Genomic DNA, 23,328 nt, shown 5'->3' with positions numbered 1-23,328 from the left:
GCTGTAGGTCCGTGTGCAGCAACAGGAAAACAGTCTCCATCTGTCTAGATCTGCACTGTCCAATAACATAGCCACTAGCCACACTCGCCATGAATTTGAATGTAAGTTTAAATAAAGTAAAATAAAAATGCAGTTAAGTCACATCCACCACCTTTCAAGCTCTCGATAGCACCACGGGGCATGTGCCCAGTGGCCATGGTGTTGGACAGGACAAATATAGAAAAACTCCATCATCACAGAAAATTCTATCGGACAGTGCTGCTCTAGGTCACTGAATGGGTGCAGGACGGACAGCTGCCCCGCAAAGGGCTTTGCACGTGTTGCGTTAATCCACTGAGATTTGGGTTTGGTTTTGTGTGTTTCCACTGAAGCATAACCCAGCCCAGCCTGACCCACGAGATTTCTTGCTTAGAAAGGACGTGAGAGTCTTGTGTCATCTAAATTATCCACTGATAGCATAATGTGACTTGGCAAAAAGCAAATGGAGAGCTGAAGATAACACCGTGCAGACTCCGGTGGGGTTAAGATCAAGCTCCACTGGCTCTTAGTCGCTCGCTGTGGTCTGTCTCCACCTACTTGGTTTAGACCTAAACCACCAAAGAACTGTTTTACTAAGAGAATGGTCAGAATCTTCAGAAATGAAGACGTGTGGGGGCTCCGTTTCCTGTTGCTATTATTGCCAGCTGTCATGGGAGTTTTCCCAGACAGAGGCATGGAGCACGGGCACAGTCTCGGGTCATCAGCATTTGGCTACAGGGAGAAACAATTTCGGGTCTGTCCTCCTAGAACAAATGGCTTAAGGTTTGAGAGTTCATCAGGGTTAGAAGTGTATTGTATTTGAGATAAGGGTGGACTTCGTGGCCATCAAAAGCATGAAGAGGTCCTCCATTCTGAGGGAATCTAATGGCCTTTATATAACCTTCTGCCAGGAAGGTTATAAAATAAAAATCATTGTTGTTGACCCCACTGTTCCACTCCTAGGTATCTGCCGAAAGGAACTGAAAATGGTGTTCAAACAAAAACTTGAACATGAACGTTCATAGAAGCCCTATTCACAGTAACCAAAAAGTAGAAACAGCCTAAATGTCTATCAGCTGATGAAATGATAAACAAAATGTGGTCTATCCATACAGTGGAATATTTTTCAGCCATAAAAAGGAGTGAAGGGACTTACTTCCCTGGTGGCGCAGTGGTTACGAATCTGCCTGCCAATGCAGGGGGCACGGGTTCGAGCCCTTGGCAGGGAAGATCCCACATGCCTCGGAGCAGCTAAGCCCGTGTGCCACAACTACTGAGCCTGAGCTCTAGAGCCCGCGAGCTGCAACTACTGAAGCCCACGCACCTAAAGCCTGTGCTCTGCAACAAGCGAAACCACAGCAATGAGAAGCCCACACACCGCAACAAAGAGTAGATCCCACTCAGTGCAACTAGAGAAAGCCCACGCACAGCAACAAAGACCCAACACAGCAAAAAAAAAGAAAAAAGGGAACGAAGTTCTGATGCATGCTACATCATCAAGACGTGGATGCATCTTGAAAACATTATGCTGAGTGAAAGAAGCCAGACACAAAAGACCACGTATTGTATGATTCCATTTTTATGAAATCTCCAAAATAGGAAAATCTATAGAAAGAGAAAGTAGACTGGTGGTTGCTCGGGGCTGGGGACTGGAGGGATGGTAAAGGCTGTGGGAGTTTCTCTCTGAGGTGATGACGATGTTCTGAAGTTGACTGCGGTGATGGCTGTATACATCTGTGAACAGATTTATAAAAAAACACACACACTGAATTGTATACTTTAAATGGGTGACTTGCACGGCATGTAACATCTCAATAAAGCTATCCTTAAAGAAAAAAAGTATTTCTGAGGCTGTGATTCTTTTCTAATTTTCAGGTACTTATCCTCTCATCTTCTGCCCAGTGACTGGTCTCCTCCAGCTGTGGTTTCTTAACGTCTCCGACTTAGAAACCTTCAAAATGGGACTTCTGCACCTGGGCGCTTCTTTGTAGCGTCTAGTGGATTTCCTCACCTCACCCAGGCCACACTGTGACCTGGCTCAGATGAAAACAGAGGGTAAACCAAGGCATAACCAGGCATGATTCATCTGCTACAATCTTTCCCAGGGTGTCTGTGGTGGGATTGTCAAAGCTCTCCATTTGTTAGCCCACATCGAAGGGGAGAACCCTCAACACAAAAAAAGTAACATCTTCCTGTTTGGGGGACCTTTTATAAATATTCTAGTGGATTCTATACAGGTGAAATTTTGTTCATGTCTTAGTGACCTGAATCAACTTTTTGAGGATATGCACATGCAGGTAAGATATAATGACCCTCAGTGAAAGGACTTCTGAGAGAAACTATTCCAAATTTTGAAATTTCTAAATACCTTTATTTATTAATACCCACGACAACCTACCCTTTACTAAATGGATCCTGATGGTAGTTTTTAAAACCTCAGTGACTGGTATACATCTTCACGCCAGAATCAGCTGAGATAATGTCAAGATAGAGTTCTTAAAAAATAAGTTGACTGTGGTTTGTACAAAAGCAGCCAGTCACCCGTAAATCTTAAGAAACATTCATGAAATATTCAGAAGGGGGTCTGTGAGACTTCCAGGCACTTCCCAGTGTCCTCACACTGCCGGAACACAAGGCATCTTGAGGCCCAGGCTCAGACCTGACACAGTTACTCCTGCCTCATTCCATTGGCCAAAGCAAGCCACGTGATCACACCCAACGTGAGCAGGTACAGCTCATCTCTAGTGTGAGGACCGTGAAGGGGGCAAGGCAGAGACATGAGGAGGAGTGAAATACAGGGGCCAAAAACGCAATCTACCACACCACCCAGCACTTTTCTTCCCATCACCGCCAGTGTTTCTCCTAGACACAGGAACCTGGGACCCACGTCACATTGGAGGACTTATACCAGTGAAGGTTACAAGGAGTTCCAGGCGGTGTCCAGAATCTTGGCTTGGGGGACCAGTAAAAATTCACCCGAGTTACTGTTATAGCTCTGTACAAATCGAACCATTAATTTCTTGCACTGGAGACCAGGGGGAGGAGGTTCCAGGGCTAAAAGGGACACACGCAGACAGAGGCATATTTTGTTAACCTCATCAATGTTTATTGAATTGCGAACCATTGCAATCCCTGCTGAAATCTGAAACTCATTCACGCCAATCCCTCTCTCAGCTTCCCCTTGAAAAGGAAGCCTGCAGCAGGACCATCCCAAACATCAGAGGGTAGAAAGAAGACACGTGGGGATGCAGGGAGATGAGAGATGTGGGGAGGTGGGGCGGGGAGGAAGAGGACCAGCGTGCACAGTTAGACACCTGGGGACACACACACACTCCCACACACACAGGCAAAGACCAGGGCTGTCCATCTCTGCCCCAACCGGCGGCCGTGAGAACATCAGGGAAGGACCAGGCGTCCACGAGACATTTCAGTCCTTCCTGTCATGAAGCGTCTGCCGAGAGGGGCTGGGCCAAGGTCACTGGACTGTGCAGAGACAAGACGTGGGGAGGGGGGTTCAGACTACAGGGAGAGAGGCCAGATTAAAGCGAGCTGCTTCACTGACTTTCATCTCTAGCCTTTCTCTGTGATAAACTGTACTGTGTGTGTAACAGCTCTGCTGAGTTCTGAGAGGCCTTCAAGAGAATCACTGAGCCTGAGAGTGGTCTCGGGACTCCTGAAAGTGCATTCAAAACACATGTGACCAAGAATCATTCTTCCCCTCTCTCTTCTCTCATTTATAAATCCTATGTTTGCTTATTTTACACGAAATCATCTGTTGGCGGACTTTTCTGGAATCCAAGCAAAACCTTGTGCTGATTTAAGCAAATGCCTTTGAGTTCCTGACAGTCTGGAGGTGGCAAATGGTGTGTTTACGCAAGGGATGCGCTCCATTTGTCTTTAAGAATTCAAACCCCACGAAGCTGACACCCTACCCCCGCCCCCTCCCCTCCTTACAGCAACAGCCCACACATAGCCAGCTCAGGCGGCTTTGGAATTATGCAACTCTTGATTTTCTTTTCTTTAATCTGGGGAGACTCACTTCTTTTCAGACCTGCTCATGACGCAAGGCACTCCTATTTTTGCACTGCATTAGTTCAAACTTGCAGGTCCAAATTCCCACTGAAAGCAAACTCACTCTGCTCTAGTGAGGATAAGAAATGGAACCTGAGTTCAAAGCATTTGAGAACCTGGTTTCTGGTGCAAAGCATGCTTGGGGCAAGTACCCAGGACCACAGCATCCTGGGATAAGACACTCGGTTCTAGCACCCCATGGGGTGGGAACTGGCTCTCAAGCTCAGAGTTGGGCAGAAAGTGCTTCCTGGCTTTCAAAAACCAGAAGTCGGAGCCTGGTTATGGACTAGGTTAGTAACCAGGGCCCAGGTCTAGAACAGGTTGGGTTTCAAGCTCATGTAGAACATACAGGCTTGAAGACTGAAAATCAGGTTTAGAAGGGGCTGAAAAGCAGTTCTATGATCCAGAGAACAAAATGGAAATTGCCACTTGTTCTGGAATGTATTGGGTTGGACTAGTAGTCAATTCTGCGAACTAGGAGTCAGTTCTATTGTCTAGGAGCTGGGCCCCCTCACCTCTGCCTTCAGGGCACATCAGGCCTGAGCCAAAGCGGCTTTGATGGCGGCCACCAGTTTCAGAAACTTGCTCTCCGTGTCCACGTAGCCATCGCCTCCCTGGAAAAGGGAGGAAGGGGGATGGCTAAGCTGGGACAAGACGCCAACCCCAGTCCCGACACCCCACTAGCCCAAAATGAGGTAGGATGGACAGACCAACATACCTTCTTGGAGTGAACCAACTTCCCAGCTACAAACACTTCAAAGAAACCGGTGACCTGGGGAGTCCCCTCGCCGCACTGGGGAGAGGGAGAGGTGTTGGAGGGGCTGAGATGCCCTCTTGGGGACACCCGCCCCTTCCCAGGGAAGGGAGAACAGGGGCGAAGGGTGGGGCTGACCCAAACCACCCCCACTGCCATCCAGAGCTGAGGGACGGACACCCAGGGCTGAGGGACAGACGTGACCCATGCCTGATTCCTTCCCCATCCCCAAGACTCACGATGTCCAGGCGTCCAGGAAACTCATCTTCTAACTTCTTCTTGAGCTGAAGATACTGGAAGGAGGGGTGAGGGGATCACAACGGGGGTCCCCAGGAGCCACACCTGCGAGCCCTCCTCCCCCATCTTCCAGGGATGCCTCTTGGGAGCCCACCCTGCTTACCTTGGGTTTGTAGCCTCAAGCGCCACTGGTGGGAGAGTGTCCAAGAGAGTGGACCCCGGGAGAGAGGGAGGCAGTGGGGATCCAGGGACAGGAGGGGAGAGGCAGACAGGCAGGAGCAGGGATGGAGGGAAATTGGGGGGGCCGGGGCAGGAAGAGATGAAGAGGGACACAGATGACAAAACCAAGCAGGGGACAGACACCCTCAAGAGAGAGGAAAGACACACCGAGCGTTGTGGAGCAGCACAGAGATGTGGAGGCAGGGATACAGGAAAGGGGCAGACACACAAGTAAAATTGACACAGCAAGGGAGACAAGGGACGAGGGAGGGTGTAGAAAGGCAGCCACGAGGACAGACCACAAGCACGAGGCGGAGGAGAGAGGGAGGCAATGGAGAGAACTGGGTTAGCACACAAACTGCCCAAACAGCAGCCCCACCCACAGCCCGTGGCAAGAGCCCAAGCGAACCCATGATCCCTGGATTCCCCAGGCCCTGCCAGGCCTGAGGACGACATCTAAAAGCCTCCCCAATCCCCACGGCAGGCAGCCTATTTCGGGACTGGAGTCTGGCGCACAGGCCTCCCGGGGGCCTCAAAATGTCACTCCACCCTCTGCGTGACCAAGCGGGCAGGGACAAACCTGAGCCTTTCAAAACCCCCACTGGACATTCCCCAGACATTAACAGCCAGCGGATCCAGATTCGGGTTATGCCTGTGATCCTCAGTCCGGACCTCAAGTTACTGATCTGCCTCCGCCTCACTCCCAGTTTCCCCACCCGTAAAATGGAGCTAAAATCCCACCCCCGCCCCATTCAAGGGATTTCACTGAACGTGCATTTATTAAGCGCCTACAGGAGAGCATGCCTGTGCATGCCTGCACGGTCCTAGGTGCCAGGACGATAAAACGGTCTACAGGACAGAACATTCTCTGCCCACCTGACACTTTTTCACTCTTAACGAGGCAATTACATCACATGCATAACACCCAACACACAGCACTCCCTCCACGGATGGGAAAAGTGAGGTCAGAAAAAGACTAGGGTTAGTAGCGAAAGGCATCCAAGTCCTCTCCAAACACGCTGGAACCTTCTCGACTCTGCCCGGCCCCACCCCACCATTGTCCCTGGTCCTGGGGGAGGGGAAACTTACGCGCGGATGGAACCTCCCCTCGCATTACAAACTGACCCCCCACCTGCTACCCACGCTGAGCCCCGGAAACGGGGGGGGGGGGTTAAAACCACACATACGTGTCTCAGTTCTACCTTTTATGACCTGAGACGTCTAGAATGTCACACACTGGGGACGGGGGCGGGGGGGGGGGCACAGGAATCAACGCCCTGTTTCCCGCCCCCTCTCACGCCCACCCCACCCACACGGAATCCTTTTCCCAGTGGAAGGATCCCCATGGGTCCTGCCCCCGACGCCCCCAGCTCCGCCGGGACAGGACGGGGCCCCGGGTGGGATTCGAAGAGGAGACCTCTAGCCCTCGTGCTCACCAATAAACGACTCGGACGGTGACTGCCATGACTCCGGACCGCAGCATCCGCCACAGAGCGGACGCCCGACCCGAACCCAGGCGAGGAAAGGCGAGGTCTGCGCCCCCGGGCGGAGCATGCGCACAGAGGCTTGGTACCCGGCGTCCCGCAGCGCAGACCAACGCCGGGGGGGTGACGAGGGGAGAAAGGCCCCCACGGCGGGGACGAGGGGGGCCCTGCGGCCCACCGCCCTGAGCTCCGCCCATGCAAGTCTCCCTCTTCTCCCCCTGTGAGGCCAGGAAGCATCCCGACAGAGGGAGTCCCCGGGAGAAGCCTTCGCGCGCCCCCTCCCGGATCCCCCCCTCCGGGCCGGAATGGTATGGCCTCGTGGGGCGGGGGTTCAGGGCCAACCGCTACTGGCTGGAAAGGGAACTGCAAGTGCAGGTGGTCGTTTCGCAGCGAGGACCGGGACGGGGCGGGGGGAGAGGGCGAGAGGGCCGAGTCCGGAAGGGTTCGGGGTAGGCAGGGGCGGCCCCTGAAGCTGAGGTTTCCAGTGAGCGCCCCGGGGCCCCCACTGCCTTATTAAGGCCTGGCATCCGCACCCGGGAGCCGCCTGATCAGAATTGCAACGCCCACCCCACCCCCCACTTTTGCGCCTTCCAGTCCTCTCCCTGGCAAGGGGTTCATGGAAAGTGCTGGAAGCTGAGTTAAGGCCTTAGGGCGCGGATGCTTCTCTCTGAACCTGAGTTTCCTCGTCTAGAAGATGGGCAAACTCACCTTCAGAGAATATTTACCCAATACGTATTGGGTAACCTACCTGCCGTCATAGGTTCCAAAGATACAGCAGTGAAAAAATAGACAAAGTCCTTGCCCTTAGCTCTGCCCGAGGTCTTACCGCCCCAGCTTCTGTCTTTGATCCGCTGGTCCTCACCTGCTGTGACCCTGATATCTCAGGGCACTTGGCAGACAAGATTCAAGGATCCCCTCCACCCCCGCATCCCCCCCCACCCCCGCCCCATTGCTGGGTGTGTGACCTCTGATCTCCATGGTCTTGGGAAGATATAATGAGCCTGTGATATAAAGCAGTTAACACATGGCTGAACATAGCCCTAAACAGAGGTCTCTTTCAGAACAAAACCCAAGCCTTGGGAGTTCCCTGGTGGCATAATGGTTAGGATCCCAGGCTTTCACTAATGTGGCCGGGGTTCAGTCCCTGGTGGGGGAACTGAGATCCCGCCAGCTGCGCAGCTTGGCCAAAAAAAGCCAAACAAATAAAACCCAAGCCTTAGCATCTCTGTCCCTGACTGGTCCCATTGTTCCCTTCTTCCCCCCTCCCAGTGCCTTAGCCATGTGAAATCACAGACCTCACCCACTCACGTGACTCTGGGCCTTGCATATATTGTTTCTACCCTCTCCTACTGCCTGATCCTGTTTATCCTGCAGAAATCAGCTCCAACAAATTGTAGGGAAAATTTCGTGCCGTGATAAATTATAGCTTCTCCATATTACAGCCGTATTAGTTTGCTAGAGCCGGCATCACAGACTACCACGAACTGAGGGGCTTAAACCACAGAAATTTATTTCACAGTTCTAGAGGCCAGAAGTCAGAAAGCAAGGTGTCAGCAGAGTTAGTTCCCTCTAAAGTCTGTGAGAAGGAATTTGTTCTCTGCTTCTCCCTTAGCTTCTGATGTTTTGCAGGCAATCTTTGCTGTTCCTTGACTTGTAAGAGCATCAGCCAATCTCTGCCTTCACCTTCACATGGCAGTCTCCCTGTGTGCATGTCTGTGTCCAAATTTCCATTTATTTATTTATTTATTGCCTGCACCATGTGGCATGTGGGATTTCAGTTCCCCGACCAGGGATTGAACCCCTGACCCCTGCGGTGGAAGCATCAAGTCTTAACCACTGGACCACCAGGGAATTCCCAGGACCCAGTCATTTTACATTAGGGCCCATCCTATGCCTGTATGCCCTCATCTTAACTAATTACATCTGCCACAACCCTGTTTCCAAATAAGGTCACATTCTGAGGTCCTGGGGGTTAAGACTTCACATATGAATTCTGGGTGGGACGTAATTCAACCTGTAACAAACCATTCAGAGTTATCTGATTCTATAGGGTGTGTTTTACAACTCCATAAACTAGATAAGTGCAAAATAATTCTTCTGTACAGACATGCAAATGAATTCTGTCTGGTGGAGGGACAACCCTCTCTCCCTTAGTCCATTTGGGCTGCTATGACAAAATACTACAGCCCATAGCTTACAAACAACCGAATTTTATTGCTTCCCGTTCTGGAGGCTGGGAAGTCCAAGATCAAGTCCAAGTTCAACCATCAAGCTAGTATGGTTGAGTGAGTGAGTGAACCTTCTTTCTGGTTCACAGCTGCCACCTTCTCACTGTGTCTTCACCTGATGGAAGAGGCAGGGGATGTCTCTGAGGTCTCTTTTATAAGGGCACTAATCCCATTCACGAGGGTTCCACCCTCATGGCCTAAGCACCTAATACCATCATTTGGGGGGGGGCAGAATTTCAACATATGAATTTGGGGGGAACACAAACATTCAGACCATAAGACCCCCCCCAAATGTTTTTGCCTCAATTTGCACTTTTGTTTCAGTATTCCTGATCTATAAGCGTGTTTGTTCTTTGATTCGCCTTTGAACCAGTTGTAACACCTCACCGTGTTAAGTGGAATCTTTACCGTGTGTTCACTTTTAGATCTGTATGAGCCATGATTGTCTCTTTTTTTCCCCAAAATTATCTTCTAACAATGCTGTCCTCAAGGAAGGACACCTGAGCCCCTCTGGCTGGCCAGGGTCCCCATGGGGCTCCCACATCACTGCCCCAACCACTCTGTCATGGTCTGACGTTCTCAGCCTCTCTCTCTCTCTCACACACACACACACACAAATGGTAACACACAGCTCTCACCCTTACCTGGCTCCACAATTGCACATCCAGACAAATCACAGCCCAGCCAGAGATACAAGGCAACAGCACATACCTCTCTTCTGCTACACAAACGACACAAAAGCACACCAGGCTCTTCATATACAAGAGCCCAGCCCATACCCAGCCAGGGTCACAACAACACCACCTCCAAATGCACAACTCACAATGGCTCCTGCCTGTACCAGGCCACCTGGTAGAACACACAACTGTACCCTGGACACACAGTAACACAACACACATGTATCCGGCCAGAGACACAACAGCTCAGCGGGAGATCCCACTCACTGGGACACACAATTGTATAGAGAGCACACGCTGCTGAATTGGTCACTGACATTGATACACAACTGCACAACGGCACATATAGACATTCAATAATGCCCACTGAAACACACACACAGTAACACACAACTCTACCTGCTCCCAAGGGACAAAGCCACACAACAACACAGTAACACAAAACCACACATCAGGGCTTCCCTGGTGGTGCAGTGGTTAAGAATCCGCCTGCCAATGCAGGGGACATGGGTTCGATCCCTGGTCCGGGAAGATCCCACATGCCATGGAGCAACTAAGCCCGTGTGCCACAACTACTGAGCCTGCGCTCTAGAGCCCAAGAGCCACAACTACTGAGCCCATGTGCCTCAACTACTGAAGCCCACGCACCTAGAGCCCGTGCTCCTCAACAAGAGAAGCCACCACAATGAGAAGCCCATGCACCGCAACGAAGACCCAACACAGCAATAAATTAATTAAATTTTTTTTTTAAAAAGCACACATCATCACGCCAGGGAGGAGACACACCATGAGGCTATATAACCGCATTGCTACACTTAGAGGCAGACACCGACACACAACAGTGCAGCTACACATAAACACACACACAGACACACACACACACACAACATTAACTAACACAATAACCCAGCCAGACTCCCAGACAGATTCTCACTTGGATGCGTCTGGACGTGAACACCATTGCACAACCACATACCACCCCAGGGACACACCCAGGCAGAGACACTGCGGCCCAATCACACAACAAACGAAGGCTCCCACTCACAGCCTCACAGGGACCCACTCTCAGGCTCAGGGACACGCAGTAAACAGACATGGTCCCTGCCTCCTGGGGCTCATGTTATGGTCGGGGAGATGGACATGGGAAAACATAAATAAATAGTGATTCCTATTTACTTAGAGCACAGTGAGTGCTGGGAAGAAAAACAAAGCCAGGAAGGATGGCAGGGAGCACTGGGGCGGGGAGTTTTGTAAATAGATCCGGGAAGACAGCTCTGTTATTAAATACACAATGACACAAAAGCCTCCTTCAGGCCCCAAATGGCAGGAATTGTGATTATCCCATTTTACAGATGGGTAAACTGAGGGCTGCAGTCACATGAGGCACAGAGCATGGATATGACCCTGCTGTCTTGCTGTGGAGCCTTCACTCTGAACCACCTGCCTGTCAACAAGATGGAGAAAGGGGGGGCAGGTGTGGTGGGGCAGGGGGTGGGTTTGTCAGGGACCCCAAAAGCTCCAAGGGGTGAAAGAGACCTGGACTTCCCAGAAGACAGGAGATCTAGCCTCTGCCTTATCCCTGCCCCAGGGAAGATGCTGCCAGAGGCTCTGTGTCTAATCTGGTGGCCCCGGAGAGTGACCTGGGTGACCCCATCAAGCTTTCAATGTCTTCAACACCTGGGTGCATGTAAGGCTAACGGCAGGGCTCCCCCCCCCCAATCTGTCTGTCGTTCTGCACAGAGTCCAGGCCTCTCTGAGACTGTGGCTCCTTGTTGTGAACCCCACACCCACCCCAAGGAGGACCACTGAGCCCTCCACAAGCCAGACCTGTCTGGGGAGGACCCCGACTCCACCACTCAAGGGACCAGCATGTGTAGAGGCCCTGGCTTGAGGGGTAGCCTGGAGCTTGTCCTGAAGCACTGACCAGATCCTGTCACTCCCCTCTGTGCCCACACCCCCCAGTGCCTTCTAGACAAGGTTCAAACTGTGTAGTGTGACATCTATTCCTTCATTCATTGATTCAACAAATATTCCCCGAGGCCTGATTTGTGCAGTCCCAAGACAAAGAAAAACCCAGAGTAGGCGGGGCTAAGTTTGGAAGCATCCCAAGGGGGCATCTGGCCAGCCTGGGAGGAGGTCAGGGAGGGCTTCCTGGAGGAGGAGACTTCTGAGTTCAGCCAAGGAGGAGGGAACCTGGCAGCAGGAAGAGCAATTCTGAGAGCCTCTGTCACCTAGCATCCGCCTTTGGCTTCTCCAGATCTTCCACACCCAGACCAAGCAGGGCGACGTGCTGCATCCCACCTGCGTCTTTGCCAACAGCCCCGAGGTGCTGCACACGCAGAAGCAGGAGGCCCGGGGCGGTGATGGGAGCCAGGTACCGTAAGCCCAGGTAGGGGTGGGGGGAAGCCCTCCATCAGGGATGTGAGGGGCGGGGACAGTGATCTCAGAGTGCCCCTCGCCGTCTGGGGTTCCCACTTTGCTCCACACTGCCTTCGCTGGGGCTGCTGACATGGGACCCACAGGTCCCAAGAGCCAGACCTGGCTGGGTGGCCTTGGTGAGTCCACCTCCCCGCTGAGCTTCACCCTCCCCATGCAGCGCTCTCTGCGCTGAGCCCCATGGGCTGTCCCAAGGCCTGAGCTTTTAGCAATTAGAGCAGCGCCTGCCAGGAGACCTTTCCGAGGAGCCCCATGAACTTCAGAGTTTGGTCCCGCCTGAGCGGCTCCTACAGCTTTTCACAAACAAAGCTGACCTGTACCTTCATGCAGACGTATCTTTGCACGTTGGTTTCCTCTTAGAATCCCTGGATCAGAGGGTGGGTGTATGGTTAACGTTTTAAGAAACCGGTAAACTGTTGTCCACAGTGGTTGTAACATTTCAAATTCCCACCAGCAGGTGCCAGAGTTCCAGTTGCTCCATCCGCATCCTTATCCTCCGCAGCACTTGGGAGAATCCGTCTTTCTAATTTCAACATTCCAATGGGCCTAGGGAAGTATCTGACTATGGAGATTTAAATTTGCATTTCCCTAAAGATTAATGAAGTCTTTTCAGGACCTTATTTGCCAATCATGTCTTCTTTGATGAAGTGTCTATTTCCTCAAAACTTTTGCCCATTTTTTTGAGTTGCCTTCTTATTAAATTGTAAGAGTTTTTTTTTATATATACTAGATACAAATTTTTTTGTCAGATATCTGTTTTGCAAACATTTTCCCAGTCTGTGGCTTGCCTTTTCATTTTTGCAACAGTGTCTTTTGGAGAGCAGAAGTTTTTCATTTTGATGAAGTCCAATATATTTTTTTCCTTTAATTATACTTCATAATTTTTGGTGTCATGTATAAGGTGTCTATATCAAACCTTAGGTCACTAAAATTTCCTCCTCTATTTTCTTAGAGAAGTTTAACAGTTTTAGCTCTTCCTTTAGAGCTTATGCTTTCCTTTTCTTATCTGGTTTCTTATCTCATTTAAATCCATCACTGCCACTTGGCTTCTTGGACAGATAAAGATTCAACCTGGGACTTCCCTGGTGGTACAGTGGTTTAGAATCTGCATGCCAATGCAGGGGACACGGGTTCAATCCCTGAGCCGGGGAAGATTCCACATGCCGAGGAGCAACTAAGCCCGTGTGCCACAACTACTGAGCCCACATGCTGCAACTACTGAAGTCCACTCGCCTAAAGCCTGTGCTCCGCCACAAGAGAAGCCAGTGCACTGAGAAGACTGCACACCACAACGAAGAGTAGCCCCCGCGTGCAGCAACAAAGACCCAACGCAGCCAAAAATATAAAAAATTAAATAAAAAAAAAGATTCAACCTGCAGGCATGGGGGGGTAGAGTGCCAGAAACAGTATAGTAGTCTTGGGTCTGCTAGCATTAAAAAGGTCTGCATGCAAGTTTGGTCCTCACCTCACATCAGGGAAATTGACTGATAAGAATTTTCCTCCACTGACGTGAAACTTTCCTAAAGATAAGGATTCTCACTCTGACTAGACTGTACAAAACTATCTGCTTTCCTTCTGGAAGTCTGGAATTTGGGTACACGCCGGGCAGAGGGTGCCTACATGACCAGACTCCCCACCCCACCCCCAAACCCTTGGGTCCAAAGTCTCTAATGGGCTTCTCTGTGCAGAAACATCGCACACATGTTTCACCGTTTTTGTTGCTGGGGAAACGAACGTGGTCGTGGGAGGGAGCCCTTGTGGGAGGCAGCCAGCATGAGGAACCTTGCACGTGGATTTCTCCAGACTCTCCTTACGATGCACTGCCTGTCCTACTATGTCACTATAATAAATCAACTCTATACTGACTCCTCTAGGACTTTCTAGCAAATCTCTGAACATGGGGGTGGTTTGGGGACCCTGACATAACTGGTACCCCTGGTCAGACCCAGAGGGAGAGGGGGTACGTGAAAGAAAAAGTCTAAAACACAAACCACGCCACGCTGTTTGCTGTTCCATTGTGCTTGGGCTTGAGGGGGGCTGCCAGGAATCACTTTATGAAATTTCAATTTTACTGCACTAGCTAGGGAGACAACGGGCATTTTTCTCGGGTTTGGGGTATAATTAATGCAAATGCCAAATGCATATTTCCAGTCTCTGAATGCCAGATTTTTACATCCAGCTGCCTACTTGACACTGACAATTGGGCGTCTATCGGACACCAGCAACCTGAGTTCCTGATTCACCCAGCCCACCTCTGAGCCCTGTCTTCTCCAGTCTTCCCCATCTCGAAATGGCAACTCCAGACCAGGCCAAAAAAAAAAAAAAAAAAAAAAACCTTGGAGCCCATTGGCTTTTTTCTTTATAGAGCAGCCACTGATGGTGGATTTACTTTTAGAATGGATCATGGATGCCCTCACCCTTCAGCACTTCCACGTGTTGGCACTGATGGAGCCGCTACCACTGGGCAGGACTCAAGGAGCTCCTGCCCAGCCCTGCTTTACCTCAAAGTCTGTTCCCCAGACGGCCACCAGGGGGCGCCAGTCCCCCCTAGCGGCAGCTCACGCCCGGCTTCATCATCCAAAGTCATCACCGTGGACCACAGGGTTGGGGTTAGGGTTAGGGTTACGGTTAGGGTTAGGGTTAGAGTTAGGGTTAGGGTTGGGGTTAGGGTTACGGTTAGGGTTATGTTCTGACCCCCTCTTACTTCTCTCATCTTATGCCTCCCTCACTACACTCCAACTACACTGGCTCTTCAGAGGTTTTCTGGTTTTTTGTGGAGTTTTTTCCCCTTTTCAAAAAATTCACATAAAATTAATCATCTTTGCGTGTACGATTCAGTGGCATGTAGTACATTCGCAGAGTACATTCTACCTATTTTTGAGACATGGTTCTAAATCATCATTTTTTATTGGAAATGATGGGAGACGGGAGTTGTGTTTTTTAATTGCGGTAAAATATACCTAATACTACTTTACCATTAGGTACAGTCACAGTGTTGTGCAACCAGCACCTCTATCTAGTTCCAGGATATTCTCATCACCCCCAAAGGAGGCCTGTACCCATTAAGCGGTCACTCCCCACTCCCCTCTCCCCCCAGCCCCTGGAAACCACTCACCTACCTTCTGTCTCTATGGATTTGCCTGTTCCAGACATTTTGTGTAAATGGAATCATACAATACATGGTCTTTTGTGTCTGACTTAGCATAAATTTTTTTGAGGTTCATCTGTGTTGTAGTATATATTCAACCTCAGAGATTTTGCATTTACTGTTCCCTCTGCCCAGAACACTTTTCCTTCAGACAGTCCTGCGACTGTCCTTACTTCCTTCAGATCTTTCCTCAAATGTCACTTCTTCTCTGACACCCTATTTAAGATTGCAACACCTCCTCCAGCCCTCTGTACCCCCTTTACCTCGTGGCACTGATGCCCTTGACAGTCTATGTTCTTTTTTTTTTAATGCTGTTAGCCATCTCCCCCTCCTAGAATGTGCACTCCGTGTTTTTCTGTTTTTTCCTCCCTCGTGGTATGTGTCTAGCATCTAAAGTGGTGAGTGGCACGTGGCAGGCACTCAGTAAATACTTGTCAGATAAATACATCTTTAAGAAAGTATTTAGTAAGCTTATTAATGAGTTGCTTATATCAATGGCTACAATTGTGAACATCTTTAATTTTCACAAAAACCATCTTTAAAACAACAGGTTAGTGACTTCCCTAGTGGTCCAGTGGTTAAGACTCTGCACTTCCACTGTAGGGGGCATGGGCTCGATCGCTGGTCAGGGAACTAATGTCCCCGCATGCCAAATGGTGTGGCAAAAAAAAAAAAAAAAAAAAGATTCAGTCTGAATAAATTAAACATAGAATTCAAATAAAAAAAAACAGGTCATATATTTGGATGTTAGTTCCTAAACACCGGAAACAATTGAATCATGTAAAAAATGTATGTGAAAGAGGAACACAAAGTAAGTCATCTGTTAACACGAGGAGAATTCTTATCTTCCTCTTCCTGTGATAATTCTTATCTCTTTCTAGGCAAGTAGCAGGCGCTTAGAATTCAGGCAAGTTGGATGGGGGAAAGTGAGGGGAAAGCGGTTCATTTCCTTGCACACTGGCCCTAGGCCGATAAGAAGCCAATTTACATCCTTAAAGGGAAAGGGCGTATTTCTGATTTTAAATGTTGTAAAGTAGAGCTTATAGGCTCTTCTTCCACTGGAGGCAGATTTGTCCAAAGTCCCACTGAGTTTCCACCAGGCCCCTTTCATTCACATGGAGCATACTGAGGTACCCGAAGGAACTAGGGCAAGTATTTTGGTGCAGGCTACACTGAGGAATATGGTACCTGCAGAAGCCTGGGAACCTTCAGCGGTGCTGGTGACCGGAGTGTTTATTCAAATGTCACCTCCTAGGCAAGGCCTTCCCTGAGCATCCTCTTTTTTAAAAATTACCCTTTTTTTTTTAATGCAGTAAAGTGCACAAATATTAAATGTACAGCTCAGTGAAATTTTCATATGTGAAACACCATTTAACCATCTCCCATATCAAGATATAAGTCATTTCCTGTTCCCCAGGAAGCTTTCTCCCACATCTTCCTTGTCAATTCCCAATAAGGGTCACCACTATCCTATATCACCATACATGAGTTTGGCCTGTTTTATAACTTCGTATAAACAAAATCATACAGCATGTACTCTTTATGTCTGGATGCATGCATGGATGGATGGATGGGTGGATGGATGGATGGATGGATGGATGGATGGATGGATGGATGGATGGATGGGTGGGTGGGTGGATGGATGGATGGGTGGGTGGGTGGATGGATGGATGGGTGGGTGGGTGGATGGATGGATAGACAGATGGATGGATAGACCAATGGACAGATAGTGGATGGAAATGGATGGATTGATGGATAGGTGGATACAGTGATGGATGGATGGGGTGGAATGATGCCTGCCAGCCCCTAGGGGTTCCGGGTAAGGGCTCAGCCTGGCAATGGAGGAAGGCACAGGGCAGCTAGGTCAGAGGGCTAGTCAGGGGAGAGGCCTGACACCCCTTGCCCACAGCAAAGTGAAAAGGCCCTGTAGAGTAACTGTCTCCACACCTCCTGCTCTCGCCCCTGCCGGGATCTACACATGTCCTTCATGGCAGGATCCCAGTCTGTCCTATGCGCCCTCTGGCCCTCCCCTTTAACAGCCCCCTGCCCCCACCTTTCCATGTCCAGGACCCCTGCCTACCCGTACTCCACCAGGCCGAGGTCCTGGACCAGGTCTGAGTGGAGGGTGTTTGTAACCAGTGTGGACAAATTAATCAAGTCTCATCGACTGCCACAGACCTTCAAGACCCAAACCGCAGCCCCCAGACTCCAAAAGCCCCTCTGGGTGCGCCTAGAAGACATCTCCTCTGATCAGCTCCCACCCATTTAGAAACCAGCAGCTACTGCGTTGCCCAGAGTGGGGGGTCTAGCTTTTATCCCGCCGGCTCCAATGTGGCCCTTTGAGGGGTCCTGAGTAAGGGCGACGGGGAGCTAGGGTCGCGCGGGAACCTCCCAGGCCAGCAGGTTTCGGGTGGGGGGGGGGGGGGCTCTCCACGCCCCCTGGTGGCCACCATCTCTCCCGCGGCTCCACTAGCTTCCCCTTGAACTTCTGAAATCCCGCGTCTGACGGCCCACACAGGACACTGAGAGAGAAGGTGACGTTAAATGTTCACGCAGGACCACGGGCGGCGCCGCAAGACTGCTCCAGGCATGGTCACCAGGGGCGTCCCCGCCCTGGATCCCCCGCGACAGTTCTCAGCGATCCATCCCGACCCGACCTTCCTGGCCACCCCTCCTCCCTGCTGGGGTCACGTCTAGCCTCGTGGGAGTGGTTCCTCTGCCGCCCTGATTCCCTCCCACCTCTCTGGCCGCTTCCGCTGGGTCTCTTTTGCCGGTCCCCTCCCCCTTCCTCGCCTCCCTCCCTCCCCCAACCCACCCTCTCCCACCCCGCTCACTCTTCTTCTCCTGCTTTTGTCTACTCAGTTTCCACAGCGTTAAATGCCACCAATGCCCACTCGCTGACCACCTTAGTCTCTCCCTGATGGGTCCTCTGAGCTCCAACTCCTGGGTCGGGCCACTTATGCCACTTTGCCTTTTACAAGCTCAATAGGCAATTCAGGCTTGATCCGGTCAAAATTCAGTCGGAATTTCTCTGCCCCAAACCCACTTTTACTTGAGTTGTCCCCATCACAGTTAACCTGCTTTTACTATTCCTCCTCCATCCATTCAGTTCTCATTTTCTGTCTCCCCCTGCCCCTCCCCACCAGCCAGGAAGGTGTTAGAGCTTTACTTCTTGGAACTTGGGTTCCCCAAACCATCTATGTCCCATCTTCACATAGAGCATCTCTCTCCAACCAGATGTTCCACCCAGAATATCCTCGGTGTCATCCTTGGTCTCTCTCCCACTCTCTCACACCCATGTGCAACCTCTTAGCCAATCTGTGCATTCCATCTTCAAAATGGATCCGGAATCTGATCGCTTCTCCCCTCTACCTATTGCACCTTCATCCAGCACCATCATCTCCCACCTGGACTACTGCAGCCGCTTTCTCGTTTCATCTCTTGCCCCAGACAGTCTGTTCCCCAACCACAGCCAGAGGGACCCTCCCTCCTTGTGTGTCCAAATGGCCCTGCGTGATGTGGTCCCAGGATGCACCATGGGCCTCATCTCCCACACTCTCTCTTTGGTTCACTTGGCTCCAGGCACCCAGGCCTCCTTGCCCTTCCTGAGGCTCCCGACCCCAGGGCCTTTGCACTGGCAGTTCTCTCTACCTGGAAACAATTTTCCCTGTGATATCCTCAGGGCTGCCTCCCTTGTTTTATTCCAGTCTCTGCTCAAATGTCAGTTACCAGGAGAGGACTCAGTATTTTGGGTTAATACCTGGGTGGGTGGGTGAGGGTGGGGACCAATGGAAGGGCTGTTTCAAAGGGAGAATGGACATGACCTGGGTGGAATCTCAAATCTGGGCAAGTCACTTCCTTCTCTGTGCTTCAGCTCACACTGGGACCAGAATAACATTCTAGAGTTTGGGTCACAGGAGGATTTTAGATCATAGGCCAATTTCCCCCTCCCCCACCATGAGCACATGGGGCTGGTGAGCACGAAGGGTTGGGGGCGTCATCCAGCAACTGTCTGTCTGTGCTCCTGCCTCAAACGTGGAAGGCTGGGCTCTCTATGTGGAATGGACAAAGTCCTGCCTGGCCCCTGACTCAGCAACTGTGTGGCCTCGGGTAAACCCCTTGCCCTCTCTGGGCCACCATCTCTTTTGCTGGCAAACGAACACAGCAAAAATGTCAGTTTTTCACAGTGGTTTAGTTTCTTGCAGACCTTGGAAAGCTCTTAGAATTTAAAAAATTACTTTCCTGAGTGTAAAAGCAATACACCTTGCGCAGGGTTCAGAACCTAATGAGAAACCATTCCAGGTGTTTTAAACAGGAAGGGGTTTAATACAGGGAATCGGGTGCTTACAAAACCCAGGGAGGCTGAGGCAGTGGGCTCGAGGCAGGCCCTCACGGATGATGCTCAGGATGGCAGCACAGAACCCACCTGCCTCCAGGAAACCTCTGGGCTCAAGAATGCCCAGTCCTGGCTGTGAGCCTGGGGTCACTTCTGCTGTCCACATCTCTGAAGGGACTCTAACTGCTGGGGCCTGTTTTACACCCAGCACCCAGCTGTGAGGGCACCTGGGAAATGCAGTTGCTGCCTCCAGCCCCTTATGTGAGGGGGTGGGTGGAGGTCAGCCGAGCCCACTCAGGGTTTGCCCCAGTGACGCGAAGATACAGAAAAGCAGATTTAAGGAAGAGAAAAATCTAGCATGACTCACCCTCTGAGCACAGTCCCTGTTAACCCTGCTGTACATCCTCCCAAGTGCCCTTCTCTGCCTATGTGTTTATTTACATTTTTAAACTAGTCAGGGTCATACTGTGTCCCTTCCCCATTCAACAGTTCTCCGAGACAGACCATAACTATTTCTCCCAATCATGAGAAGTCTTCCTCTTCCCTCCCCACCAAATATTGTCCCCAAAGCTGTTTTTTTCTTAAATGGTGATGAAATATCCCATTGTGTAGACATCTCACTTATAAAAACCCATTTTCTATTGTCCACATTTGGACTGTTTCTGTTTCTAATCTTGCAGACAGCACGATGGCCAACATCTCTGCCTACATCGAGGCGTCCTTGTCCATATTTTGAATTCCTAGTTTCAAAATTTTGGGGAAATCTGGAAAAAGTCTTGATGGAAAAAGAATCCTCTGGAATCCCCCACCCAAGAGGTTCTGGGCATGGGGTTAGTTCAAGGAACCCCAGCGTGGATGGGGGCAGATCCTGTTTGCTTTATTCCACAAAAGAGCAGAACATAAACACATTCCGGTTATTACACAAGCTTCCGACCCCTGGGTTCTGGCTGCAGAGGCCTCCCTTCCCCGCGCCCATGACCACGCTTCCTTCCATTATACACAGCTCTCTGACCGACCTGCCTCTACATTATGCTTTTCCCCAAATTTCCGGCTGTTTCCTTCGGGCATGTTCCCAGGAGTACAATCAGTGGGTCAAAAGGTAAGAGCATGTGTGAGTCGTCTTTGGCACAGATTACAAGTTTCCACACTTTTTTTCCCCAACCATTTTAGTTTTTTCCCTAGCATTATCATACTAGCCAACACACACCTAGAGCTTACTCTGTGCCAGGTCCCTAAGCACTTCCGTGTGCAGACTCCATCCTTGGAATAACCCATGATGAGGTAGGCACTATCCTTATGTCCATTTTGCAGCTGGGGACTCTGGGGCACAGAGAGGTGAAGGTACCTTCAAAAGGTCACACAGCTAGTATGTAACAGAGCTGGGATTTGAAATCAAGATGCTGGCTCCCAAGTCCATGCTCTTAAACACAATTTAAGGCCGCTGCTTAGAGATGGCCTCCATCCTTTAAATAACCAACTCGTGCTCCCTCTGCAGTACAGATGTTCTATCATTTATTCAGCCATCACCCAACTGGTGGGTAATTCAATTCCAATACCACAATCAGGCAGATTCAGGTTTTGTGGTGCCTGGGGCTTTTACAATTTGGGGGACCCGCTGCAGCAGAAATAGTAACTTACAAGTTCAAAAGGAGGTGCAGAACCTTGGAAGGGACCAGTGCAAGTAACTGGCCTTGAACCTTAAGCTCCATCAACATCACGCTAAATCCCAATGTGCTTTTTCCCAATAATTGCTAGGAAGAGTTTCAAACAGTCAATGCAAACGAGTTTTCCTGGGAGCACCCATACGCGCCAGCAGCCAGATTCTACCGTTAACATTTCCCTGAACTTGTTTGATGATGCATCTGGGCAACTGTCCCTCCCTGATCTGTCCGTTCGTCCCCCTTATTATTTTATGCATAACAAAAGAAGTTGCAGACATGAGGGCAAAACTGCAGCTTGCAAATCTTTAACTAGAGTTCAGCATTTTTAAGTTTCTTCTTTTAATGTAAAAATCAGAAGTGAAATGTAATTGACATGCAGGGAAACCCACAATCAAGTCTTTGCCACCGGCCGTGAGACATGGGGGTAAGGGGGAGGTTCTGACATTGGTCTCTCCCTTCAGCTATTTGTCTTATAAATCGCCTGCTCTATTTTTATAAACAGCTTGTCCTGGAGCAACCTGCCTAAAGGCCATGATAAAAAAAATAGAGGAAGACTAACAGAAAACTAAAAGCAATGAACACTCCTGAAAAGATACCATGCACAAAGTCAAAAGGAAGAGCCTTTTGTCTGTGACATGTATGACAGTCTTCAGATCCTTAATAAATAAAGAGCTACTACAAATAAACAAGAAAACAACCTAGAAGGAAAATGGTCCAAAGGTTTGAACCAGCATAGAAGAAACCACCAGTGATCATATGAAAAGGTGCTTAACCTTAACTGATAACCACACACAATAAAATAAAAATAGTGAGACCATACAGTAGTAAAGCTACAAGCAAATGGCGGGGCCCCCAGGCTCCTGGAGGGTAAACATCAGCACAGCCTAGCAGAGAGCAATTTGGCTAAATCCAAATGACCTTTTAGATACTTTCCCTGTAACCCAGAGATTCACTTTTAGGTACCTATCCTACAGACACATATGAAACGGCACAGCTACACAGGTATCTCTTCCAGCTTCACCAGGAGCAATATTGGCCTGGGTGAGTAGAATCACAGCACAGCCATACAGTGGAATTCTATGCAGTTGTGAAAAAGAACGAGGACACACCCTACACAGACACAGAAAGTTCCCCAACATACGCTAAATGCCAAGTTACAGAACCACATACGGTATGATCCTACCCCAAGACACAGGAAAATTAAACCACTTCTGTTTTCCAATGTACATGTATGTAATTTAACAGACTCACAAGTGGAGCATAATGAAACCATTCACAGCAAACCACGGAGATGGCTACCTCTGCAGAGGACCAGAATGGAGGGCAAAGATCAAGGGGGACCGTTCATGTGCTTCTCTGGTATGTTTATGAATCGTATCAATGACTTACAGTGAGGCCGTAGTCCTTTATTACTTGTACAATAAAGGTTTAAAAAGTCCTTTATAGTGAGAGTGGGGGTGGGAGGATTAACCTCACCTTTAAAGGGGGAACAGGGATAGGGACTTCCCTGGTGGTCCAGTGGTTAGGACTCCACGCTTCCACTGCAGGGGGTGCAGGTTCAATCCCTGGTGAGGGAACTGAGATCCCACATGCCAGACAGTGCAGCCAAAAAAAAGGGGGGGGCGGGGAGGCGGCAGACAATAGGCAATTCCAGCCCTCCTAAACTGGCTGTCATGAGGGTTCGATGAGGAAGAACAGGTGGGCAGCAAACGTCAGCTGCTGCTCTGAACAATGTAACAGGGCTGTGGTCAAGGTCTGCCTCCCTGTCACTGGAGCGGGATGGGCCACCTCCTCCCATCAGAAACCCAAGTGCAGGCCCCACCCCACCCCCGCCCAAGAGCCACAGGCCCATCTCCTCTTCCTATTTCTGTGAGACGTTGTTCACTCCTGGGACGGCTGCTCCCTGCCTCTGCTGGACGGGCCCTCTGCCATGCCCTGGCTTCCCACCAGGCTTTGGCGGAGACGAAGGTCCTGGTACCCACATCCCTGTGTGCTGGGGAGGACGAGCAGAGGGAGAAGCCACCCCAGGAGGGAGACAAGTCACATGCGAGGCCCGAGG

The 23,328-nt window shown here is 50.2% G+C and overlaps 1 protein-coding gene across 2 annotated transcripts; it reads right to left on the bottom strand.

Moving 5' to 3' along the window:
* Positions 1-3,102: 3,102 nt before the first annotated feature.
* SELENOW (selenoprotein W) lies at positions 3,103-6,876 on the bottom strand. Of its 2 annotated transcripts, none has more exons than XM_057713121.1 (6): positions 6,736-6,876; positions 5,244-5,268; positions 5,083-5,136; positions 4,808-4,882; positions 4,605-4,703; positions 3,103-3,501 (listed from the first exon to the last, which is right to left on the bottom strand). In XM_057713121.1, exons 1-5 carry the CDS (start codon positions 6,780-6,782, stop codon positions 4,623-4,625), a joined length of 282 nt encoding a protein of 93 aa, XP_057569104.1. In that variant the 5' UTR covers positions 6,783-6,876; the 3' UTR covers positions 3,103-3,501; positions 4,605-4,622. The 2 variants fall into 2 exon arrangements, with proteins under 2 accessions (XP_057569104.1, XP_057569105.1); XM_057713122.1 differs by lacking the exon at positions 6,736-6,876 and adding an exon at positions 5,880-6,475.
* Positions 6,877-23,328: the final 16,452 nt, after the last annotated feature.

This window comes from Hippopotamus amphibius, chromosome 16 (assembly GCF_030028045.1).
Source record: "Hippopotamus amphibius kiboko isolate mHipAmp2 chromosome 16, mHipAmp2.hap2, whole genome shotgun sequence".
In the NCBI taxonomy this organism is placed as follows: domain Eukaryota; kingdom Metazoa; phylum Chordata; class Mammalia; order Artiodactyla; family Hippopotamidae; genus Hippopotamus; species Hippopotamus amphibius.
This window is presented reverse-complemented; position numbering and strand designations above follow the sequence as displayed.